Below are 19,819 nucleotides of genomic sequence, written 5' to 3' on the forward strand. Positions count from 1 at the left end.
TGAGCGAATTGCCATTTGTCGCCATAGCGGCCCATCGGGGAGCGGATTCCTCTAGAGTTGGAGGGGGAGGGGGGTATTGTGCTGTTTGATCGCCCCCTGCTATCCCAGGGACAGGGAGACACAGCGGCTTTTTAGACTGGTGGGCAATCACTTCCAAAGTTCTGCCCACACAGTCAGTACACCTCTCCTACACTGCATTTCATACAAACATTTATTCTGCAAGAAAAAACGACATTGAAGACTCAAACTCGCGATCGAGTAACTTCCGGGATCGAGGCGCAAACTCGCGACCTTGCGGATATGAGCCGAGCACTCTACCACTGAGCCAGCCATTAAAGTCTATGCTAAAAAATTTCCATTCCCAAGACCGACAAATTCTGAATTACGAAAAGTGTCTGGTCCCAAGGCTTTCGGATAAAAGGTTGTGCACCTGTATTCCCCTTGATTCAAACTCAGAAAATGTCCATAGCGAGTCCATAGCGAGTCCGTAGATCTTCTGTAACAGCTTGTAATGCCAGCCGTAGGTACTCGGGACATCAGGTAAGTCGGGACGTTTTTTTTCATGTTGAAAAATGTCCACAAGTAAAAAAAATAGCCCTGAGTACCTACAGCTGGCATCTCCGAGTTTGAATCAAGGGGAAAACTCGGGGGAATTCGTGAGTAACTCGGGAAAGTGGGACAGAGGCTTTACATTGAAGTGAACAAAAAACAAGCAAGTGGAGATGGAGGTGAATGCCACAATGCTTGTCATGCCTGAATCACCATTCAATAAGATGCAGCTGACACGATTTTGGCCTCAACTCAATTCCCTCGGTGTATAGATCTATCTATCTCAATCTTGAATGTAAATAATGACTTAGTGTCATTATTTAAGGGGCTGCCACACTGCGTCGACCTAATCTGCGAGTTTAGAAGAGTTTGCCCTCGACTCAAACTTGCAGCATGGTCGACATGCACTCCTCAACTGGAGCTCTCCTTCATGCTCCAGGGAAGTTCCCGAATACTCTTGGCCTCAGCTAGGTCGCGGAAATATTTTCAGCATGTTGAAAATTTTATCGCGAGTAAATTTTGGTCGTCATGGTTCTTTTGAACTCGTGGTGCAGTGGAGTGGGGTGGGGAGCTATTTAGTTACAGGCAGTCGAGGGCAGCCGTAGGTAATCTGACTGATTAAACTGTTATACTTCTTCAAATTGTCTCCACTCCTTCTCTCCCCTTCTCCCCCTCTCTCCCCCCACCACCGCACTCTCTAAAGAACTCAATGTTACTGTGCAGCCGTTTTACCTTCCTCTTCATCGCGGGTGTGAATTTCAGACAGCGCTCCCCCTTTATTCCCTGGCCTTTGCGCTGTGTGTGTGTGTGTGTGTGTGTGTGTGTGTGTGTGTGTGTGTGTGTGTGTGTGTGTGTGTGTGTGTGTGTGTGTGTGTGTGTGTGTGTGTGTGTGTGTGTGTGTGTGTGTGAGAGAGAGATTAAGGTGGTGGCATTAGACATCTTTGACCACGCAAGAGTAAATAATTCCTCGGGGCTGGATAGGATTGATCTCAGAATGCTATGGAAATCAAGGAAGTAGATACTTTGAAATCCTAACAGATATTTTGGCAGCTTTGCTAGCCACAAATTAAATAACATGAGATTGGAAGTACCTAATGTGCTCCTTCATCTAAGAAAGGCAACTGGGATGTTAATATGTGCAAGCCAGTGAGCCTAACATCAATGTTAAGAATGATTCCTTAGAATTTCTTAGAATTAGTCAATTTTGAAGGGCATAGCTTGTGTAGGGAAAACCTAGGTCCATAATTTGATTGAGTTTTTTTGATGAGGTAACAAAGGAGAATGATAAAGGCAGGGTGGCAGATGTTGTCAAAATAATAGGAATTTGACCAGGTCCCACATAGTTGGCTGTTCAAGAAAATTAAGACACATAGGATCCAAATACATAAACACACACATACATATATACATACACATATACATACATATATATATACACACACATATATATACACATATACATATATACACGTACACACACACATTTATATAATAACATCTTTATTTCATTTAGAACATGGAACAATTCAGCACAGGAACAGCCGATATGTTCACAATATATGTATCACTTGCTCCGATATACACCCACTGTTCCAATATAGAAATATAGAAAATAGGTGCAGGACGAGGCCGTTCGGCCCTTCGAGCCAGCACCACCGTTCATTGTGATCATGGCTGATCGTCCCCTATCAATAACCCGTGCCTGCCTTCTCCCCATTTCCCTTGACTCCACTAGCCCCTAGAGCTCTATCTAACTCTATCTTAAATCTATCCAGTGACTTGGCCTCCACTACCCTCTGTGGCAGGGAATTCCATAAATTCATAACTCTCTGGGTGAAACCGTTATTTTTCACCTCAGTCTTATATACTCATAGATACTCATGTTTGTGGCCACAGTGATAATCTTCATCGTTCATCCAGACTCACCTGCACAAAATATGGTCCTCTTGTCTCCGAGGAAAATTCAAATACTCCACCCGGGTCATCATTTTGTAAAATAATTATTTTCCTACTGATGTAATTTGATTTCATGATCTGATTTTCCGGGCTAGCTCTGTAAATGAAATTTGAAGTCAAAATCTATGACTACCATGGTTTCACAGAAAACAACCACATGCATTCAAATAGAAGTAAAATGTTAACTGCGGACAATTTTAAAACTTACAAATTATGCAATGTATACTTTTTTAATGCAAGAACCTCATGCAGCCATAGATGATAAAAATCATGTTTTCAAAGCAAATCAAAACCAAAAGGTGAATTTTCAAAGTACACAGCAAACATCGTCACAAAAACGTGTGTAGTATCTCAATGCAACAAAACATTAAGAACAAATTATCAAGCATGCTCAGAAGAAATAAACAATTAGATAATTAATATAGAATCAGTACAACAATTTATTTAATTTAGTAGTCCACATTAACCAAATTACTCAAAAATTAAAAAATCTGCAATAATACACAGGATTTGAATCTGAAAGCAAGTGACTTGAAGCGTTAACCCAGTTACTCTTTTCACAAAGTAGCCTGACATGCTGCGTATTTCAAATGTTTTTTTTACACACTCAGTTTAAATCGTTGTTACACACCACAATTCTCTCATTTATAATTTGATTCCTAGCAGATGCTGCACATACTAATACACAAATAACCTGAATTTAAGAGAAAGCCACCTTCACCACCATTGCAGTTTGTTATGTGGCCATGAGTCCAACACTGCAAAACTTAATATCAACATCACACATTTGGTTATGCTTTGCAAAGTGTCAAGTTGGCCTGAGGTTCCAATGCCTGAAGGGGGGAGATCAGGGTCTCCTCTGGAGTTTGGAGCTAGTGGTGGATTTGAGAAATGAGTGTCATCGGAGCAGAGATCAACAGATGTTGAGGATTGGCCCCATAGCAAATTGTACTTTAAAGGAAAGAAGCTTGTAACACAACTTTTTTTTTAAAACTAGGGTCCCAGTCCAGTGCAACACTGGCAGAATCTAGTTGTTTCTGAAGTGACCAATGATGGCGACTGCTTGATCCAATTTCCCTGGGAATGCTCCAAATGAAAGTGCCTAGTTGCATTGCTGGAATCTTTACTGCACACAAATCATGCAGAAATTCCATGCCAATTGCCCAGTGCTCAAATGGGGTGGAAGATTGCAACCTTCACGTGGTCCGCTCTGTTTCGACGAATGCAATCAACCCGGCGTGCACAATCAAATAAGATCAAATAAAACAAGTTGTCCTACAACTTTAGGCTGTGCACGCCATACACAAGAAGAAGAAGAAATGCTCAAATAAAACAGTTCATGCAATCAAGGTGGCACTTTTACAACATCCCAAAATTATATCAACAGACCAACTCCAAAGCTCATGCACCATATTCCCGAAGGACCAAGTTGGTTCCTTTTTGTTGCCACGTCTCCCCTAACCAACAATTCATGTTGAATAGTGTAACAAAATTATTTGTAAATAATATCTTAATTGTTTTCATTAAGCCCACAGCACTCCTGACATTCGATTTCTGAATAATTGTTTGTCAACATGCATCACTACCTTAAAATCAAACAACTTTAACCTTAATACTTATTACTCCATTATCATCTGATACATTAGGTACACTACTTCTACCGTTCTTGCTTCAATAGCAAGCATGGACATTTGCCATTCTTGAGTGAAACACAAAGTTCTGGAGTAACTCAGCAGTCCAGACAGCATCTCTGGAGGGAATGAAGCAGCAACATTCCACATCGGGACCCTTCTTCAGCCCCCTCTTCCACCCTCACCCATCCCCTTCCACCAATAGTCCTCCCTCTGACTTTACATTGCATTCCTCTCCTTACCTGACACCCTTCGTCTCCATCACATCTCTAGCCTTTGTCCACCCATCTGCCCCTCACCTGTATCCACCTATCACTTGCCAGGCTTTATGCCACTCCCACCTCTCTACCAGCTTTCTCCCCCTTTCGACAATTAGACTGAAGTTGGGTCCCAACCCGAAATGTCACCTGTCCGTGCCTTCCAGAGATGCTGCCTGGCCCACTGTTACTCCAGCACTTTGAATTTCTTCCCTGCATCATTTATGCATTAGGATTAGGGTTAGAAACTAAATTGCTCTATTATGTCATGGAGCCACATGACTGATCTTGTTGAAAATCTAACTCCACATTTCCATCTGCCCACAGCAGTAAACTTCAACCTGTTTGGAAATGTCAGGTCATATCTGTCCAAAATGGGCAACTTATTGTTTTAAACTAAATATCTCTTGTTGTGCAGGTGAGTAGTTGAATCTTAAGAGTGTAGATAAGTGGTGGAATTGATCAGGAGCTGATGAGAATGCAGGAAGACGAAAATGGGATTAGTATTAATGAAGACTCGGTTGTCCAAAGTGCCTGTTTCTGTGCCAAGTGACTATGACACAGCGCTACCCTCCAATAATAAAAGCTCATGGCAAACCCCAGTAAAAGTGTACGATTCCCATACCTCACAAACCACTCCTCTTTGGAAACAGAAATTAACGATTAAAATCGCCATCACCTTCAATGTGGAAGCACACTTTAATCCAATGAAGAAAAGGGCATTTAAAGATCAAAACGTCAAAACTGGTCAAAGTTTGATTCTGTCGTGTACCAGTAATCCCTGTCCAGCAAAAAAAAAAAAACTTCTGAGAACAGGACTATCTAAAACAAACACAAAGTGTTGGAGTGATGGGCCCGTCCCACTTAGGCGTCCTTTTAGGCGACTGCAGGAGACTATGCAGTCGCCACATGGTCGCGGGTGGTTGCCGGGGAGTCGACTTCATAGCCGTGAGGAGTTCCCGCATTCTGGGAACTAGTCGCGGCCTCATTATGGTGTTCAAAAATTAGCGGCGACCAGAATGAAGCCGCCATGGAGAGTCGCGAGAATTTTTTGTGCCGTAGGTGGGTCGCCAGGAGGTCGAAGGTTCTCGTAGTTTGTAGCTAGTGCTGACGGGTGAATTTCATTGGCTCATTGGTGAAGAAAACGTAAGCAATAATTTTCAGAACCAAGGATAACCGACCGCCGAGAATAAATGTCTGCCGAGTTTCACAGCTGTGTATCTCTAGCTTAAAAGTTGTCTGCACTCCTTCTCCTCCCCCCCTCTCACCCCGTCTTTTAAAGGACTTACCGTACACTGTGTTTAGGCATCTTAATTACAGCGCAAACCTTCCTGTTCATCGCGGTGTGTGTCTGTATCACTTTGGCCTTGCACCGTGTGAATTTCACTCAGACAGCGCTCCCCCCCACTTGCCCTGTCCCCCGCCTGCATAACGGGCTGGTGAAGGAAGCTGTGTGTGTGTGTGTGTGTGTGTGTGTGTGTGTGTGTGTGTGTGTGTGTGTGTGTGTGTGTGTGTGTGTGTGTGTGTGTGTGTGTGTGTGTGTGTGTGTGTGTGTGTGTGTCTCTGACAGTAGCCGTTCCAGTTGCTGGTTTTTCAGGCGCCTGCCGACAACTTAACAGTCACCTGAAAAATCACCTAAGTGGGACAGGCCCATGACTCAACAGGTTAGGAAACATCTCTGGAAGACATTAAAATACAATGTTGTAGACTCAAAACATCACCCAATCCTGTCCTCTAGGGATGGTGTCTGATCGTAAGTTACTCTAAGTTCTAAGTTACAACAGCACTGTCTCTTTTTTTTTTTGTTAACTGACATTTGTAGTCCCTTGGGTTTACCCAAAGCCTTAAAGTAGCCGCTTTTCACCCTTCCCCCATTCAAGGGCAGGAAAGGCACCAAAGCGGCCTGTGCAAAATCCCCCAAGTACACTCAATGTCAGGCCAATATCCTAGTATCGAAGCCTAAGTGCAGTAATTGGGACGAGTTGGGCAGGTCATGATATCTACAGGTCCGATAACAGTTCCAAAACAGACATTCCACCCTGTGCTCCAGGAGGAGATTACTAGCCAACTGAGGAAAAGACTCACGAGTATGTTCAAAGCTTTCTTGATCAAATGTAACATCTCCACAAACCTTTAAGAATTCCTGGTCCATTGCCATTCAAAGTAGAGAAGGAGCAAAAGAGGGTTTTTTTTTTTAGAACCTCCAGTCTCTGCATTGGGAGCACAGAGAATTTCTTTGGAAATATCATTGCTGGATATATCTGCAATACATTGCTGGATAAACTATTCACCAGCTTACCCACCCCATCAACCACTTCCCACCCCATCCATGGAAGAATTTGTGTTCCACACATTTTGTTGTGGTTAGTCACCATAGATTCTACAAATTGAGTGAAGGAGCAGACCATTAAGAAGAATGGGCAGCACAGTGGTATTGCTGTAGAGAAGGAATGGGTGACTTTTCAGGTTGAGACCCTTCTTTAGACTGAAGAAGGGTCTCGTCCCGAAACGTCACCCATCCCTTCTCTCCAGAGATGCTGCCTGTCCCATTGAGTTACTCCAGCATTTTGTGTCTACCTTCGACTTAAACCAGCATCTGCAGTTCTTTCCTACACAGTAGTATTGCTGGTGGTATAATTCCAGACACACGTGTTTTATTCTATACAATATTTACACATTCTCCCTGTGATCATGTGGATATCCCTCGCTGCTCTGGATTCCTTCCACATCACAAAGATATGGTGATGTTAATATAATTGATGACAGCAAATTATGAAAGAATGGGGGCAGCAGTTGGGGATAAGAAGAGCCAGCATAGATTCAGTTGGGCAAATGACCTCCTTCAACACCATTATGAAATATGAAGCAGGTATAACTGAAGCTTGACACCCTATATATATTTTATCTAATGGCACTAATGAGCAACATTCCTTTAACATTCCTAGTTGCTTGCTGTATCCACATATTAGTAACTAGTGGATCATACACTCAGTTTCTACTCTACATCTCTACATCTATCCTCTACATCAGAGTTTGGCAAACTCACATCAGTGAGATAACTTGTTTAAGAAGGAACTGCAGATGCTGGAAAATCGAAGGTACACAAAAAAGCTGGAGAAACTCAGCGGGTGCAGCGGCATCTATGGAGCGAAGGAAATAGGGTTCAGAAGGGTTTCTGCCCGAAACGTTGCCTATTTCCTTCGCTCCATAGATGCTGCTGCACCCGCTGAGTTTCTCCAGCTTTTTTGTGCACCTTCCAGTTAGATAACTTGGCTCTTTATGTTTCTTGCCAAAATGAAAAATTGCACGTTTTCTTACATCACACTCTATGTGCATGATCTTTGCCCAATCACATATTCCCCTTTGCAGTTGCCAAAACTGGTACATCAACACATTATGTCTCCTGGTTCTTTGCAAGGTTATTTTAACTGGCCTGTATAGCAGAAGAAAATGTGGTATTCATTTTGAATATTTCTAATAAACTATTTGTTTGTATAATGCAAATGGGCAATGCAAAGGAGGTTACTTGAAATAAAATTGTTCAAAGCATAAGAGCTTCTATAAAATCCAAGTGACATTATTTTTATTTAAATTTGTTAAGAAGTAGTTGAACAATCAAATAAAAATAGGAAGCAACCTAGTTATTCCGATCAGCCACCTTACATCTTAAGGTAACAATAACCAAATGCTTCCTTGAAATGAATCATGCTACATGCAAACCAATAGTGTTGCAATATAATATTTATGAAACACTTAAATGAGACCCAAAGTTTTGAGCAAAATCTGAACACAACTCATCTGAACAACACAACTCACTGTACTTACCCAAAATATACAACAAATCTTTCTGTCTCTACCCTGCAGAGACAGAGCAGTTGATATCATAAGTATTTTTTTTAAACACCACACATTTTAGAAGATTTTTTTTTTTAAAGGAATTTTCTCCTATAACATGGCATAGCATGAACATTATGATAATGTTATTTGCTTTCTGACATTTTCAAAGCATTTGGTATTACCACTGAACAAGTGCATCCCCATAGCTAATAGGCATGTCAAGATATGTTCCCAACTGCTCCAGATGGATGAGGATTGTTGGTAAAAGTTGCACACATTAAACAAGCAAACTAGAGCAGCTAGGTAACTAGGTAACTATAATTTCAGAGATTTAGAAAGAACATTGTTCATATATTCATTTTTTAATTCATATTCGTACTATATGTCACTATTGCAAGCATCCAGGAAAATCAAGAACCATTTGGTGACATTTCTTTCAATGTGAAGAGATTATTTATCCTGCATAAGGGTTGATATCCTTTTATATCAGTCAATATAAATATGCAATAAAAACCTCAGGTGTGATGTGGTGCACCTAGAAAAATGCTGGGTACTCAAGCCATACTGGCACTTGAAATGAATATGACTGGTTTACTCATTATTTCTTTGTAACAACTGGATTATTATTAAAGAATTAATTAAGGTGTTGACAAATCATCAAGAGGCAGTTTGCCTCAAAATAGTTTGCTGACTAAAGTGGTGATTGGGGGGCAGGGAGAAAGGAAGTAGAAAGAGTATGAAGTCTTGAAACCTTTCTTTAATTTTCCCCGACTTTTCTCATCACCATTACCAATGGAGCTTTTCACTGTCCCTCAGTAAATGGGACAATAAACTGAACTCGGTCTTGCTCATAATCAGGCCATCAATTGAACCAACAAATAAATGTGTTTGGACCAGTAAATTTGAACAATGTACAAAGGGAACTGTTGCCTGAATTAAAATCAAAAAGCTGAGTTTGGGTACCTGTGTTGAGCAACATATATGTTTTTATTATTCTTCAGCAATTAGTCAGTTGCCTTTAAATCAACTCATAACAATTTAGATGATGGAAGTAAAAGTGCTTTAAAAATGTGTTTCAGATCTTTGAGACACCAGTGGGTATTTAAGACATAAAACAAATGACTGCCTATTTTCCACAAGCAGCCTTAAGCTGTTTTTATATTGCTACTACAGAATGTACACGAGGCATCTGATGAAAGTGACTCTTTCAGTGGCACACAACACTAATGCCGGCAGCAAAACTGCTGCTTGCACAAGCAACAGCGTTGGAATAGTGTTAATTACAATTAATTGGGATTAGCAGTCCTCTGTTGTGCAAATGAAGATCGTAATTTTATTGGTCGACAAAAGTGCTGGAGAAACTCAGCGGGATGCAGCAGCTTCTATGGAGCGAAGGAAATAGGCGACGTTTCGGGCCGAAACCCTTCTTCAGACTGATGTAGGGTGGGGGGAGGGGGGGGGGGAGAAGAAAGGAGATAGTAAGAGGAGGAGCCCGAGGGTTGAGGTAGAGCTGAGACAGCAAGGGCAACTGGAAATTGGAGAAGTCAATCTGAGGAAGCAAACGTGGCTGTGGTATCGGGTCTGGGTTAGGATGTGATCGTGGAGTTGGAGGGAAGGGGGAAATCACAGAGGGGGAGCAGTTAGAGAGGAGGTTGTAACTGCTATAACTATAATAGAACAAGCAGTACAATGAAAATTTACTATATTGGGCCCCATATCTGAGGAAGGATGTGCTGGCTCTGGAGAGCATCCAGAGGAGGTTCACAAGAATGATTCCAGGAATGAGCAGGTTAGCAGATGATGAGCATTTGACAGCACTGGGCCTCTACTCGCTGGAGTTAAGAAGGTTCAGGGAGGACCTCATTGAAACTTACAAAATAATGAAAGGCATAGTTATAGTGGATGTGGAAAGGATGTTTCCACTGGCGGGAGGGTCCAGGACCAGCGATCACAGTCTCAGAATTAAAGGGTGCTCTGTTAGAAGAGGTGAGGAGGAACTGCTTTAGTCAGAGGGTAGTTAATCTGTGGAGCTCATTGCCACAGGGGGCTGTGGAGACCAACATTGGTTATTTTTCAGGCAGAGATAGACAAATTCTTGTTTAGAACGGGGTATGGGGAGAAGGCAGGAAAATGGGATTAGGAGGCAGCGATCAGCCACGATTGAATGGCGGAGTAGACTTGATGGGCCGAATGGCCCGATTCTACTCCTAAAACGTGAACATAAAGGGAATTTTTGGCATTTTGTAGCAAATTATAAAAGGGAATGGAACTTTGAGGTCCTTCACTCTTCAAAAAAAAAAATCAGTGCTTTTGTGTTAAATTCAGCAATTTTTGCAGCATCAGCAAGTAAATAGTCAGCAGTGTCAACTTACCTTAATATTTTGAGCATTAGAGACTTTTCATTTCTATATGATACAAAGCTTTACAGTCACATGGGTGGTGTACATAATGTGCTGTGCAAAAATTAATGGGCCAATTTGATCATTGAAAAACTATCCACTGGAAACCACATTAGCAAATCGTATCCTAATATTTTATGCTAAACATTCTCAGTTGCATGCCTACTTTCTGAAAGTGAATAGTGAGAAACTGCAAAGTTTAATACTTGAACATGCACCCATAGAAAGTTGGTAACTTCCTCACCAGACTTGGTCTCAAAGACATCAGGCAAAATCTAGAATTTTATACATTTTACTCATTCGGTGAATACAACAAAGGGGTATTGAATACTGAAGAAGTATGAGCAGGTACTTCCTAATTTCCCCATGGCATCATCAAATGTAGGTGTGCTGTCTCCTACAAGAAAGGTTTTATAGTCCTCTGTTTAAAGGGATTGGAATACCAGGTAGGTGAGAATAAAATATCTACCATCACCGAGGTCAAAGCGTTGATTTAGGAATGAAAATACTCTAGATAATTCCCAGATTTTGAATTAAACAGAGCCAATGTAAAAGTAACTTTACTAAGTTTCATTTGGCTGGTTCGGCACTGTCAAATGTATCAAATTGTATAGTCAACTGACCTTCAACAAATCAAAGACACTGCACCAAGTGGTATAAAATATTGGCAATGTAAATAGGACTATGATTACTTTGCAGGCATGAGACTAATGGACCTGATGCAATATTTGAGCAAATAGCAAATAACAATGTTCACATTCAGAGTAAATTAACTGTTATACTTTTGGATTATGCCATAATCAAATAACAGTTAGTAAATGCAACAATAAACGCAAGGGGTGCAGAACTGCAGAATGTAAAATTGGCGCACAACATGAGGTAGTGCAAAAACTATTAAACTATAATAATGAATATGTAAATGAGGTAGTATTAAGAGCAAGAGTACATGCCAGTAGTTCAGGGAAGGGGATGTGAAAGAGGTGATTGAATCAGGAGTATGATAGTAGTGGGGGGGAAAATGATCTTCAGTTTGGATTCCCGGGCTTTCAAGTTACTGGATCTTCTTTCCCTTTAGAGGGAGTGCAGAGACGGTTCACCAGACTGATTCCTGGGATGTCAGGACTGTCTTATGAAGAAAGACTGGATAGACTTGGTTTATACTCTCTAGAATTTAGGAGACTGAGAGGGGATCTTATAGAAACTTACAAAATTCTTAAGGGGTTGGACAGGCTAGATGCAGGAAGATTGTTCCCGATGTTGGGGAAGTCCAGGACAAGGGGTCACAGTTTAAGGATAAGGGGGAAATCTTTTAGGACCGAGATGAGAAAAACATTTTTCACACAGAGAGTGGTGAATCTGTGGAATTCTCTGCCACAGAAGGTAGTTGAGGCCAGTTCATTGGCTATATTTAAGAGGGAGTTAGATGTGGCCCTTGTGGCTAAAGGGATCAGGGGGTATGGAGAGAAGGCAGGTACAGGATACTGAGTTGGATGATCAGCCATGATCATATTGAATGGCGGTGCAGGCTCGAAGGGCCGAATGGCCTACTCCTGCACCTATTTTCTATGTCTATGTACATGGATAGGACAGGTTTGAAGGGATATGGACCCAACACAGGCAAGTGGGTTTAGTGTAGCTGGGATTTTTCCAGCACTTGGTGGTTTGTGTACATTTATTGAAGGTGGTTAAGAACAATGTCAAACCGGAGCAAAGGGAGAACTCCCCTGTTCTTCAAATTGTGATCCTTTACACCCATCAGAAATGCAAAAGCTGCTTCAGTTTAAGATCTAATCCAAGAATATATTTTTGTCCGAGCAATTCCCTCAGCACTCAGACAGAAATATTGATCTAGATTACATTTTCCAAAGCGTGGATGAAATTCAACTTCACTGAATCAAGGATGCACTGTTAATAAATATTATTTATTTTGCAAATTAACAAAGGCTCATTCTTTAAAAATAGGAGCAAAAAAAAAAAAAAAACACCTACCGGTCTAAAGAGATAATCCAAGTCTCATTTATTTCGGGCAGGTCGTCCGATTTTACTGTGATGTTGATTGTTGCATTGCTTTGGCCAGACAGAAATTTAACAGAACCATTCATTGGGCTGAGGTCATCGCTGTTTCTGTTATGATTAACCCCTGCAGGCTCTAAATGCCAGAACACCTCGGCAGAGCCATCAGTTCCATCGCGTTGCAAAGCAATATAGATCTGAAAACATGTTTCACAACAGTTAAAGAATAACAACTTTGCAGACTGCGCCCGTGCTTCACAATAACAAAAAAAAATTAATATTTATCATGTAACCAGCAAATAATAATAAGAGTCGGCCATCTGGCCTCTCGTGCCTTCCCGCATTCAAATGATCATGGGTTTTTTTTTAATTTAATTTTTATTAGAAGTACGGTAAATTACAATACTACACAACACATATGTCTTAATACATTTTTTGTACCGCTTCATTTTTTGAGCTTTGAGAAAAAGATAGGAGTAAAGGAAGTAAGGAAAGTGTGCAAGAGTCGTGAAGGTGCAGGAGAGTGTTGAGAAAAGAAAGCCCCTTAGAAAAGAAGTTAGAGAAGGAAGTAAAGAAAGAAAGAAGACCCTAGAAAAGAAGGAAAAAGAAATTAGGAACAATCGCTCTATTATAACATTAAACTCCGCAGAAAGGGGACTACCAACCAAGTCTGTTTTTGTTGTTTTGTTTTTTATTACCAGATCCTGGAACCTTTGATTTATTTATTTATTTATTTATTTATTTAATTACTATTGCACCTTATGCTTGTAATAATTTCAAAAACGTAGACCACGTCTTTTGGAAGTGGTCTGGTTTGCCTGCTGAGAGGAATCTCATCTCATCCAGATGTAGTGTTTCAGACATATTTGATATCCACATTTTTATTGTTGGTATAGGCGCATTTTTCCAGAATTTAAGTGTGAGCTTTTTTCCCGTTCAAATGATCATGCCTCACCATCTCATTCATGCCAGTTCTCCATTGCCTCAATTCCTTGAATTTCCAAACAAATTAATCGGCCCCCTCTTTTATTATCCAGCCTCCGCTTGGCTACAGAATTACATCGCCAGTCTCTCCAAGAAATTGTCCCTGCCCATATCAATATTAAATGACCATCCCTTTATAGATGTCACCTTGTTCTCCCACCTGGAAACATATCTATCCTGTAAAGCCCAGTTAGGATACGATATGGTTCAGGAAATTGCCCTTCATTCTTCCATACTCCAAAAACTACAGATCCATTTTCTTTAGATGTTCACAAGTGGCAAACCTATTGTGAATTAGTCTGGTGTAACTCTTTTAGACTGCCTCCAAGTCTTTTAAATCCCAGCTTAAATAAAGGAACTGAAACTGTGATTAGTACTGCAGGTGTAGCCTCACCAAGCTTCTCATTTCTAAACACCAACACTTTTGCAATAAAGGCCAATTTGCCTTTCTAACAGCTTGCACCCACCAGTCAACTTTGAGATTCATTCACAATAACATCATGTATTACAACATCTATTACATGCATCTACAATCTCTCTCCATTTAAATAATACTCTGCCTTTAGATTCCTTTTACTGAAGTACATGCCCTCACACCTTCCCATTTGCCAATTTTTAATGCCCTTCTATTCAATATATTGTCTGCATGCTTCCAATCAACTAAAGGAGATTTAGTTGATTGGAAACAAGTCCATGAAAGAGAAATTTCCCACACCAGTTCTTAACCAAATTAGTGTGCATTATCTAACTTGTCTCATCTACCCACAGGAAATTATATGCCTTAAGGGCCTGTCCCACCAGCATGCGGCAAGCGCGACCTAACGTGGTCGCTTGAGCCATACGGCCTCGCGGGGCCGGTCCCACATGGAGTTGTGCGGGGCTGGTCCCGTCATCGCGCGAGGCTCCGAAAAACTGACACTGTCCAAAAATTCCGCGCAGCAACGGCCTGTCAGCCCGCAGCTGCATGAGGCCGTACACAGCGCCTCGACGGGCGTACGCAGCTTCTCAACGCCGTACGCAGCGTCTCAACTTCGTACGCAGCGTCTTGATGGCGTACGCTTAGCGCGTGGCGTTGCGCAATGACGTCACCGCCTGGCGTGCCATTGCACAATGACGTAACTGCCCGACGCCGTGCGAAGTCCAAATTCAGTCGGCCCGCCTCCTGCCCAGCTGATTGGTGAGTATGATGTCGGGACCAGCCCCGCACAACTCCAGACGTCTCCGCGCTTGGAAGTGGGACCAGCCCCGCGAGGCCGTACGCCTCAAGCCACCACGTTTGGTCGCGCTAGACACATGCAATCGCATGCTGGTGGGACAGGCCCTTTATGGTGGCATAGTAGAGAGTTACAGAGCACAGAAACATGCGTGGCTCCCTGGGATATCTGTACTAATTATCAAGTACTTATCCACACAAATCTAATTTTTCCTCTCATATCCCCATCGACTTCTCCCACGCCGATTCTCCTGCCATTCAACGCAATTGAGGAAATCCTCATTAAGTAGTCTACAGTGGATACAGATGTAGCCATGTGGGAGGAAACAAGGGCACTGGAAGGAAATCTACAGAGCTGCACATTCCACATTGACAGCATCCAAGGTCAGCACTTGAACCTGGATCTCTTGTGTTGTGCAGAGGTAGTTCTGTGCCACCCTTCACAAGATGCTATGAGAGCGCAATACATTGCTTTTGGCTAATTCGCAAATGGAAGATGGGCAGACAGAATCAGTAGATATTTGCCATTTGTAGGCGCACTCCATACATCGTGTTACATACCTGACTATCAGAGGCGTTTTCTGGTTCATGAACAAGAAGTGTTTCATTGCTGGTAAATCCAACTTCTCCATTTGCCAACTGGGGTGTAATTATTAGTGAGACCATTAGCAAATCAGCAAGCCTGGGGCTCACTGATGGAACAAGAGGAAGGATGTTTATCAGCTCCACTGTGTCCAGCTGAAAGAATGAACAGAAACTTGTCAGTGTTAAATGTCAAGCACAAACACCTTTCCAAGGAGACAACACTTTTCATAATAATCATAATCAATCATACTTTTTTAGCCAAGTATGTTTTGCAACATACGAGGAATTTCATTTACCATACAGTCATACCAATAAAAAGCAACAGAACACACAAAATACATTTTAACATAAACATCTACCGCAGTGGCTCCTCAACATGTGATGGAAGGCAAAAAAAAGTTCAATCTCTCTCTTCTTTGGCCTCCAGCGGTCGGGGGTCTCTAACTTTCCGTTGACGGGACGATCTTAATCCTGTAGCCGGAGGCAGGCTTCCTCGTCAGGGCGATCAAGCTCCTGCATCGGGAGGGAATCTCAGCACCTCCACGCCGGGCGATCTACCCCGGGTTTTGTAGTGCGGGTTTGGAGCTTCCCGACTCGGTCTCCCTGAGACTGCGAGCTCCTTGATGTTAAAGTCCGCAGGCCGCGGTTGGAGTGTCGATCCCAGGCAAGGAATCAGCTCCAATGGTAAGTCCACGCCCCACGGTGGGGCTCAAAGTCAGTCCCGAGCAAGGCCCTCCAGCTCCACGATGTTAGGCCGCAGAGTGAACGGAGATATGATCCGGAAAACAATCGCATCTCCGGCAAGGTAAGAGATTGAAAGAGTTTCCCCCGAGCCCCCTGCCCACCCCTCACATAAAACAAACCAGTGAACACTAACACATACTTTTTCACACGCTAAAAATAACACAAAATAACGAAAAGAACAGACAGACTGCCATCGAAGCGCCACCTGGTGGTATATTACACCCGGTTTGTAAACCATATTTTTATTAATATAAGCAATTCATCTACTGCTATTAAAGATGTCGCTCCAAATTGAATAAGTTTCGATAACATTAGTAAATCCACAAAAATGAAATCACATGGAGGGCTAATTTAATTCCACAGCCACTCCTCACTCCAAGATGATGGTGTTGGGAAAGTGAAAACATAAACCTAATCTAAAGCTCACCCTCATGCTTTTGGTTTTAACAGAAGAGGGAAAGACAATTCATTTTTGAGGTAGGATGGGCAGTAACATTTCTGAAGGAAGCAGACAGTTACTTCATTTTAATTCCTAGGATTTCTGGTCCTCAGGAAATCAAAACTGATTAAAAAGAGGCAAGAGGGTCTACATCCACAATATGTCCTTTTGTAGCCATAAGATCCGGAAGTGGCGGCGCTGGTGAATGGCTGCGGCTCGCCTGCAGTCGGTTTGTTTTTACTTTTTTGTGTTGTTTTTTTTCGTTTTGTCTAGCTAAGTTTTTGGTTTTTCAGGTTGTGTTTATGTGTGGGGGGGGTGGGGGGGTTGAAACGGGGCTTGCTGTCTCTCCCTTCGGGGGAATGTGACTTTTTTGTCATATCCCCCTTCTCTGCCTCTGTCTGCGCTGAGGCCTAATGGCGAAGCTGGCGACCTCGAGGCTCCGGAGGCAGCCAGTCAGGACTCGCCCTGGGCCCACTCCCGTGAGGGCAGCCCAGCCCGAGGGAAAACGGCGCTCCTGTGAGGGCGGCCCAGCTAGAGGGTAACGGCGCTCCCATCTGGGTGGCCCAGCTCGAGGGTGGAACGGCGCTCCCGTCTGGTTGGCCCAGCTCTAGGGTAACGCCGCTTCCGTGAGGGCGGCCTGGCACGGGGCTGAGACGCTCACGTGAGGGCAACCCGGCTCGTGGCTGGAACGGTGCTCCGGTGGCTGAGACGGCGTTCCAACGGCGGCCTGAGTCCGGGGTTCGGCCGCGGGCCAGTCGACGACGTCGTCAACAGCTGCGTCCGCTGGACTGGAGGGCGGCAGCTTCGACCACCCCGGGCCACTGTGTTAGAACCGGCCCATTCACGGAGCTCGGTGAGCCGCGGAACTGATTTACCATCGCCCAGTGGGGTATCGCCTCAGCGCAGAGGGAGAAGAGGAGGGAAGAGACTGCAGCCCTAAGATTTTTGCCTCCATCACAGTGAGGAGGTGCTTGGTGGACTCACTGTGGTGGATGTTAATTTGTGTTTACTGTCTGTTCTGTTGTCTATTATTGTATTGTTGTATGTATGACTGCAGGCACGACATTTCGTTCAGACTGAAAGGTCTGAATGACAATAAAGGAAATTCAATTCAATTCAATGCTGTTGTATTCTATCTCAGACCCAAAAGAACACCCTGAAGTTAATTGTATTTGAACAGCTTCCAAACTCAAACTTCCCTATTTGTTGTTCTCCCCTTAACACTCACCTTTATTTCTCCTCCTGGCCAACTTTGATGAAGTTCCAGATGATAGATTAGTTACCAAAACTGAGACCCAATGGATTCAAAAAGGTCAGTGGTGGCATGAACTGGAAATTGATCAATGACAGGTAGCAGAGAGGAGTGGGAAAGTGTCATTTCTTTCAGAATGATATTAAGGGCCTGTCCCACCTTCACAAACTAATTCACACCTTTTTACTCATGGACCTTTTTCCATCAGGCTAGAAAAAACGCCCCAGCCTACTTAATGCCACGAGTACGTACGACTAGCATCACGACCAGCTACCACCTACCCACGATCTCTTACAACCTCCTACGGCCTCGTGACGATCATGCTGCGAGTACGAGTCAAGGGCAAACTCGGCAGAGGTCGTGAATTAGGTCGTGAAAGTGGGGCAGGCCCTTAAGGTGGATCACAGTGTCCACAGGGGGTCAATGCTGGACCACTAATATTATTTTTAAGATATACATGAATGACATTAGACATAAATGTCCCGAGCAAAATTTTCAAATTAGCAAATGAATTCTAATGGATTCCACAGCCACGCCTGTGGAATTCTCTGCCTCAGGGGGCGGTGGAGGCCGGTTCTCTGGATACTTTCAAGAGAGAGCTAGATAGGGCTCTTAAAGATAGCGGAGTCAGGGGATATGGGGAGAAGGCAGGAACGGGCTACTGATTGGGGATGATCAGCCATGATCACATTGAATAGCGGTGCTGGCTCGAAGGGCCGAATGGCCTACTCCTGCACCTATTTTATATTGTCTATTTCCATTCCACATATCCATCCTAACCTGCACCATACTCAATGTGTACATTGTCTTTTACTAACCCTACCATTGTCATTCAACAAGGCAACAAGCAAGGTGTTGCCATTGGCCCGATGAGTTCTATCTCTTCTAGAGAACATCAGTTCTCTGACATCTCATAACTCCCAGTAAACCACGACCCCCAACATAAACGTTGGCCAGCCAATTGTCTACTAACAGGAACTTAGAACCAAATAATGACAACAAAAACTAAAAATGAGAGAGGTACTCTTCCCAAAACACACTAATTATTCATGATTCTTCAATGTAGTTCCTTGTATGTGAATAATTGGCCAATAAACTTTGAATGAATAAGTTCATCATTATTACCACCATGGTTAAAATCAGGTTTAAATGCTGGTTCACAAATCACCCATTTTATTTTATTTTTTAAATGGTTGCAAAACTCTGTTTTGTACCAACTTACTTGCACAAGAAAGCTCGCTCCATTTTGAAGGAAGGCATCATTTCTTATTGGCAACTTGATGCTTATCTGTGACTGTCCTGGCATGAAGATGACACTGTTTTTGCTGGAAACATTGAGGATATCATCCTTTGCATTGGAAAGATCCACGTCACCAGCAGGGATATACAGCACAGTGTAGTTCAGCTGCACAACCCCAACTGTACCATTGTGCCTGCCAAAACTCAAGGACAGAAACCGCCCGGTTGGGCTACTTTCAATTTCTTGTCCCTCCATAGAATGGAAGCCAATTAAGCCATAAACATCATCACTGTCTTGAATATAAAATATAATCTAAACATGAAGAAAAAAAAACATAAATAGCTTTATTCTCATACATGATAATACCCTAACAATCTAACATATTGAATGGATATTAAAGCAATCACACAATTACTCCAACTATCTCATAGGCATTACAGAACATAAAGGTATATATTATTTTGTTCACTGGATTTAAAGTGAACTAGTGGAAAGGTTATAGCCGACCGCAATGGGGTAAATGGTGCCGTTATTGCCGACTGTCCACGATAACCAAGTATGCGTTATTATCCTATAGATATCACTGCCCTGGCACTGGGTCTGAATCCCGGTCACCGAGAGCCCAGTGGGACCTCCCTCACTACATGGAGCACATTGGTCCAACACAGCCAACCCTCACCACCTTGTTCAGCACTGCTGGAGAATGGTAATAACCATTTC

The 19,819-nt window shown here is 42.8% G+C and overlaps 1 protein-coding gene across 1 annotated transcript in view; it reads right to left on the bottom strand.

Annotated features, from left to right (window-relative positions):
• Positions 1–19,819, bottom strand: part of LOC129695907 (adhesion G-protein coupled receptor V1-like) — a 491,758-nt gene that overhangs the window by 432,955 nt on the left and 38,984 nt on the right. The window contains exons 9-12 of the mRNA XM_055633356.1: positions 19,082–19,411; positions 15,401–15,577; positions 12,619–12,839; positions 2,476–2,602 (exon numbers count right to left, since the gene is read on the bottom strand). Coding sequence (XP_055489331.1) covers positions 2,476–2,602; positions 12,619–12,839; positions 15,401–15,577; positions 19,082–19,411 — 855 coding nt within the window. The remainder of the gene's footprint in view (positions 1–2,475; positions 2,603–12,618; positions 12,840–15,400; positions 15,578–19,081; positions 19,412–19,819) is intronic.

Source organism: Leucoraja erinacea, chromosome 3 (assembly GCF_028641065.1).
Source record: "Leucoraja erinacea ecotype New England chromosome 3, Leri_hhj_1, whole genome shotgun sequence".
NCBI lineage: Eukaryota > Metazoa > Chordata > Chondrichthyes > Rajiformes > Rajidae > Leucoraja > Leucoraja erinaceus.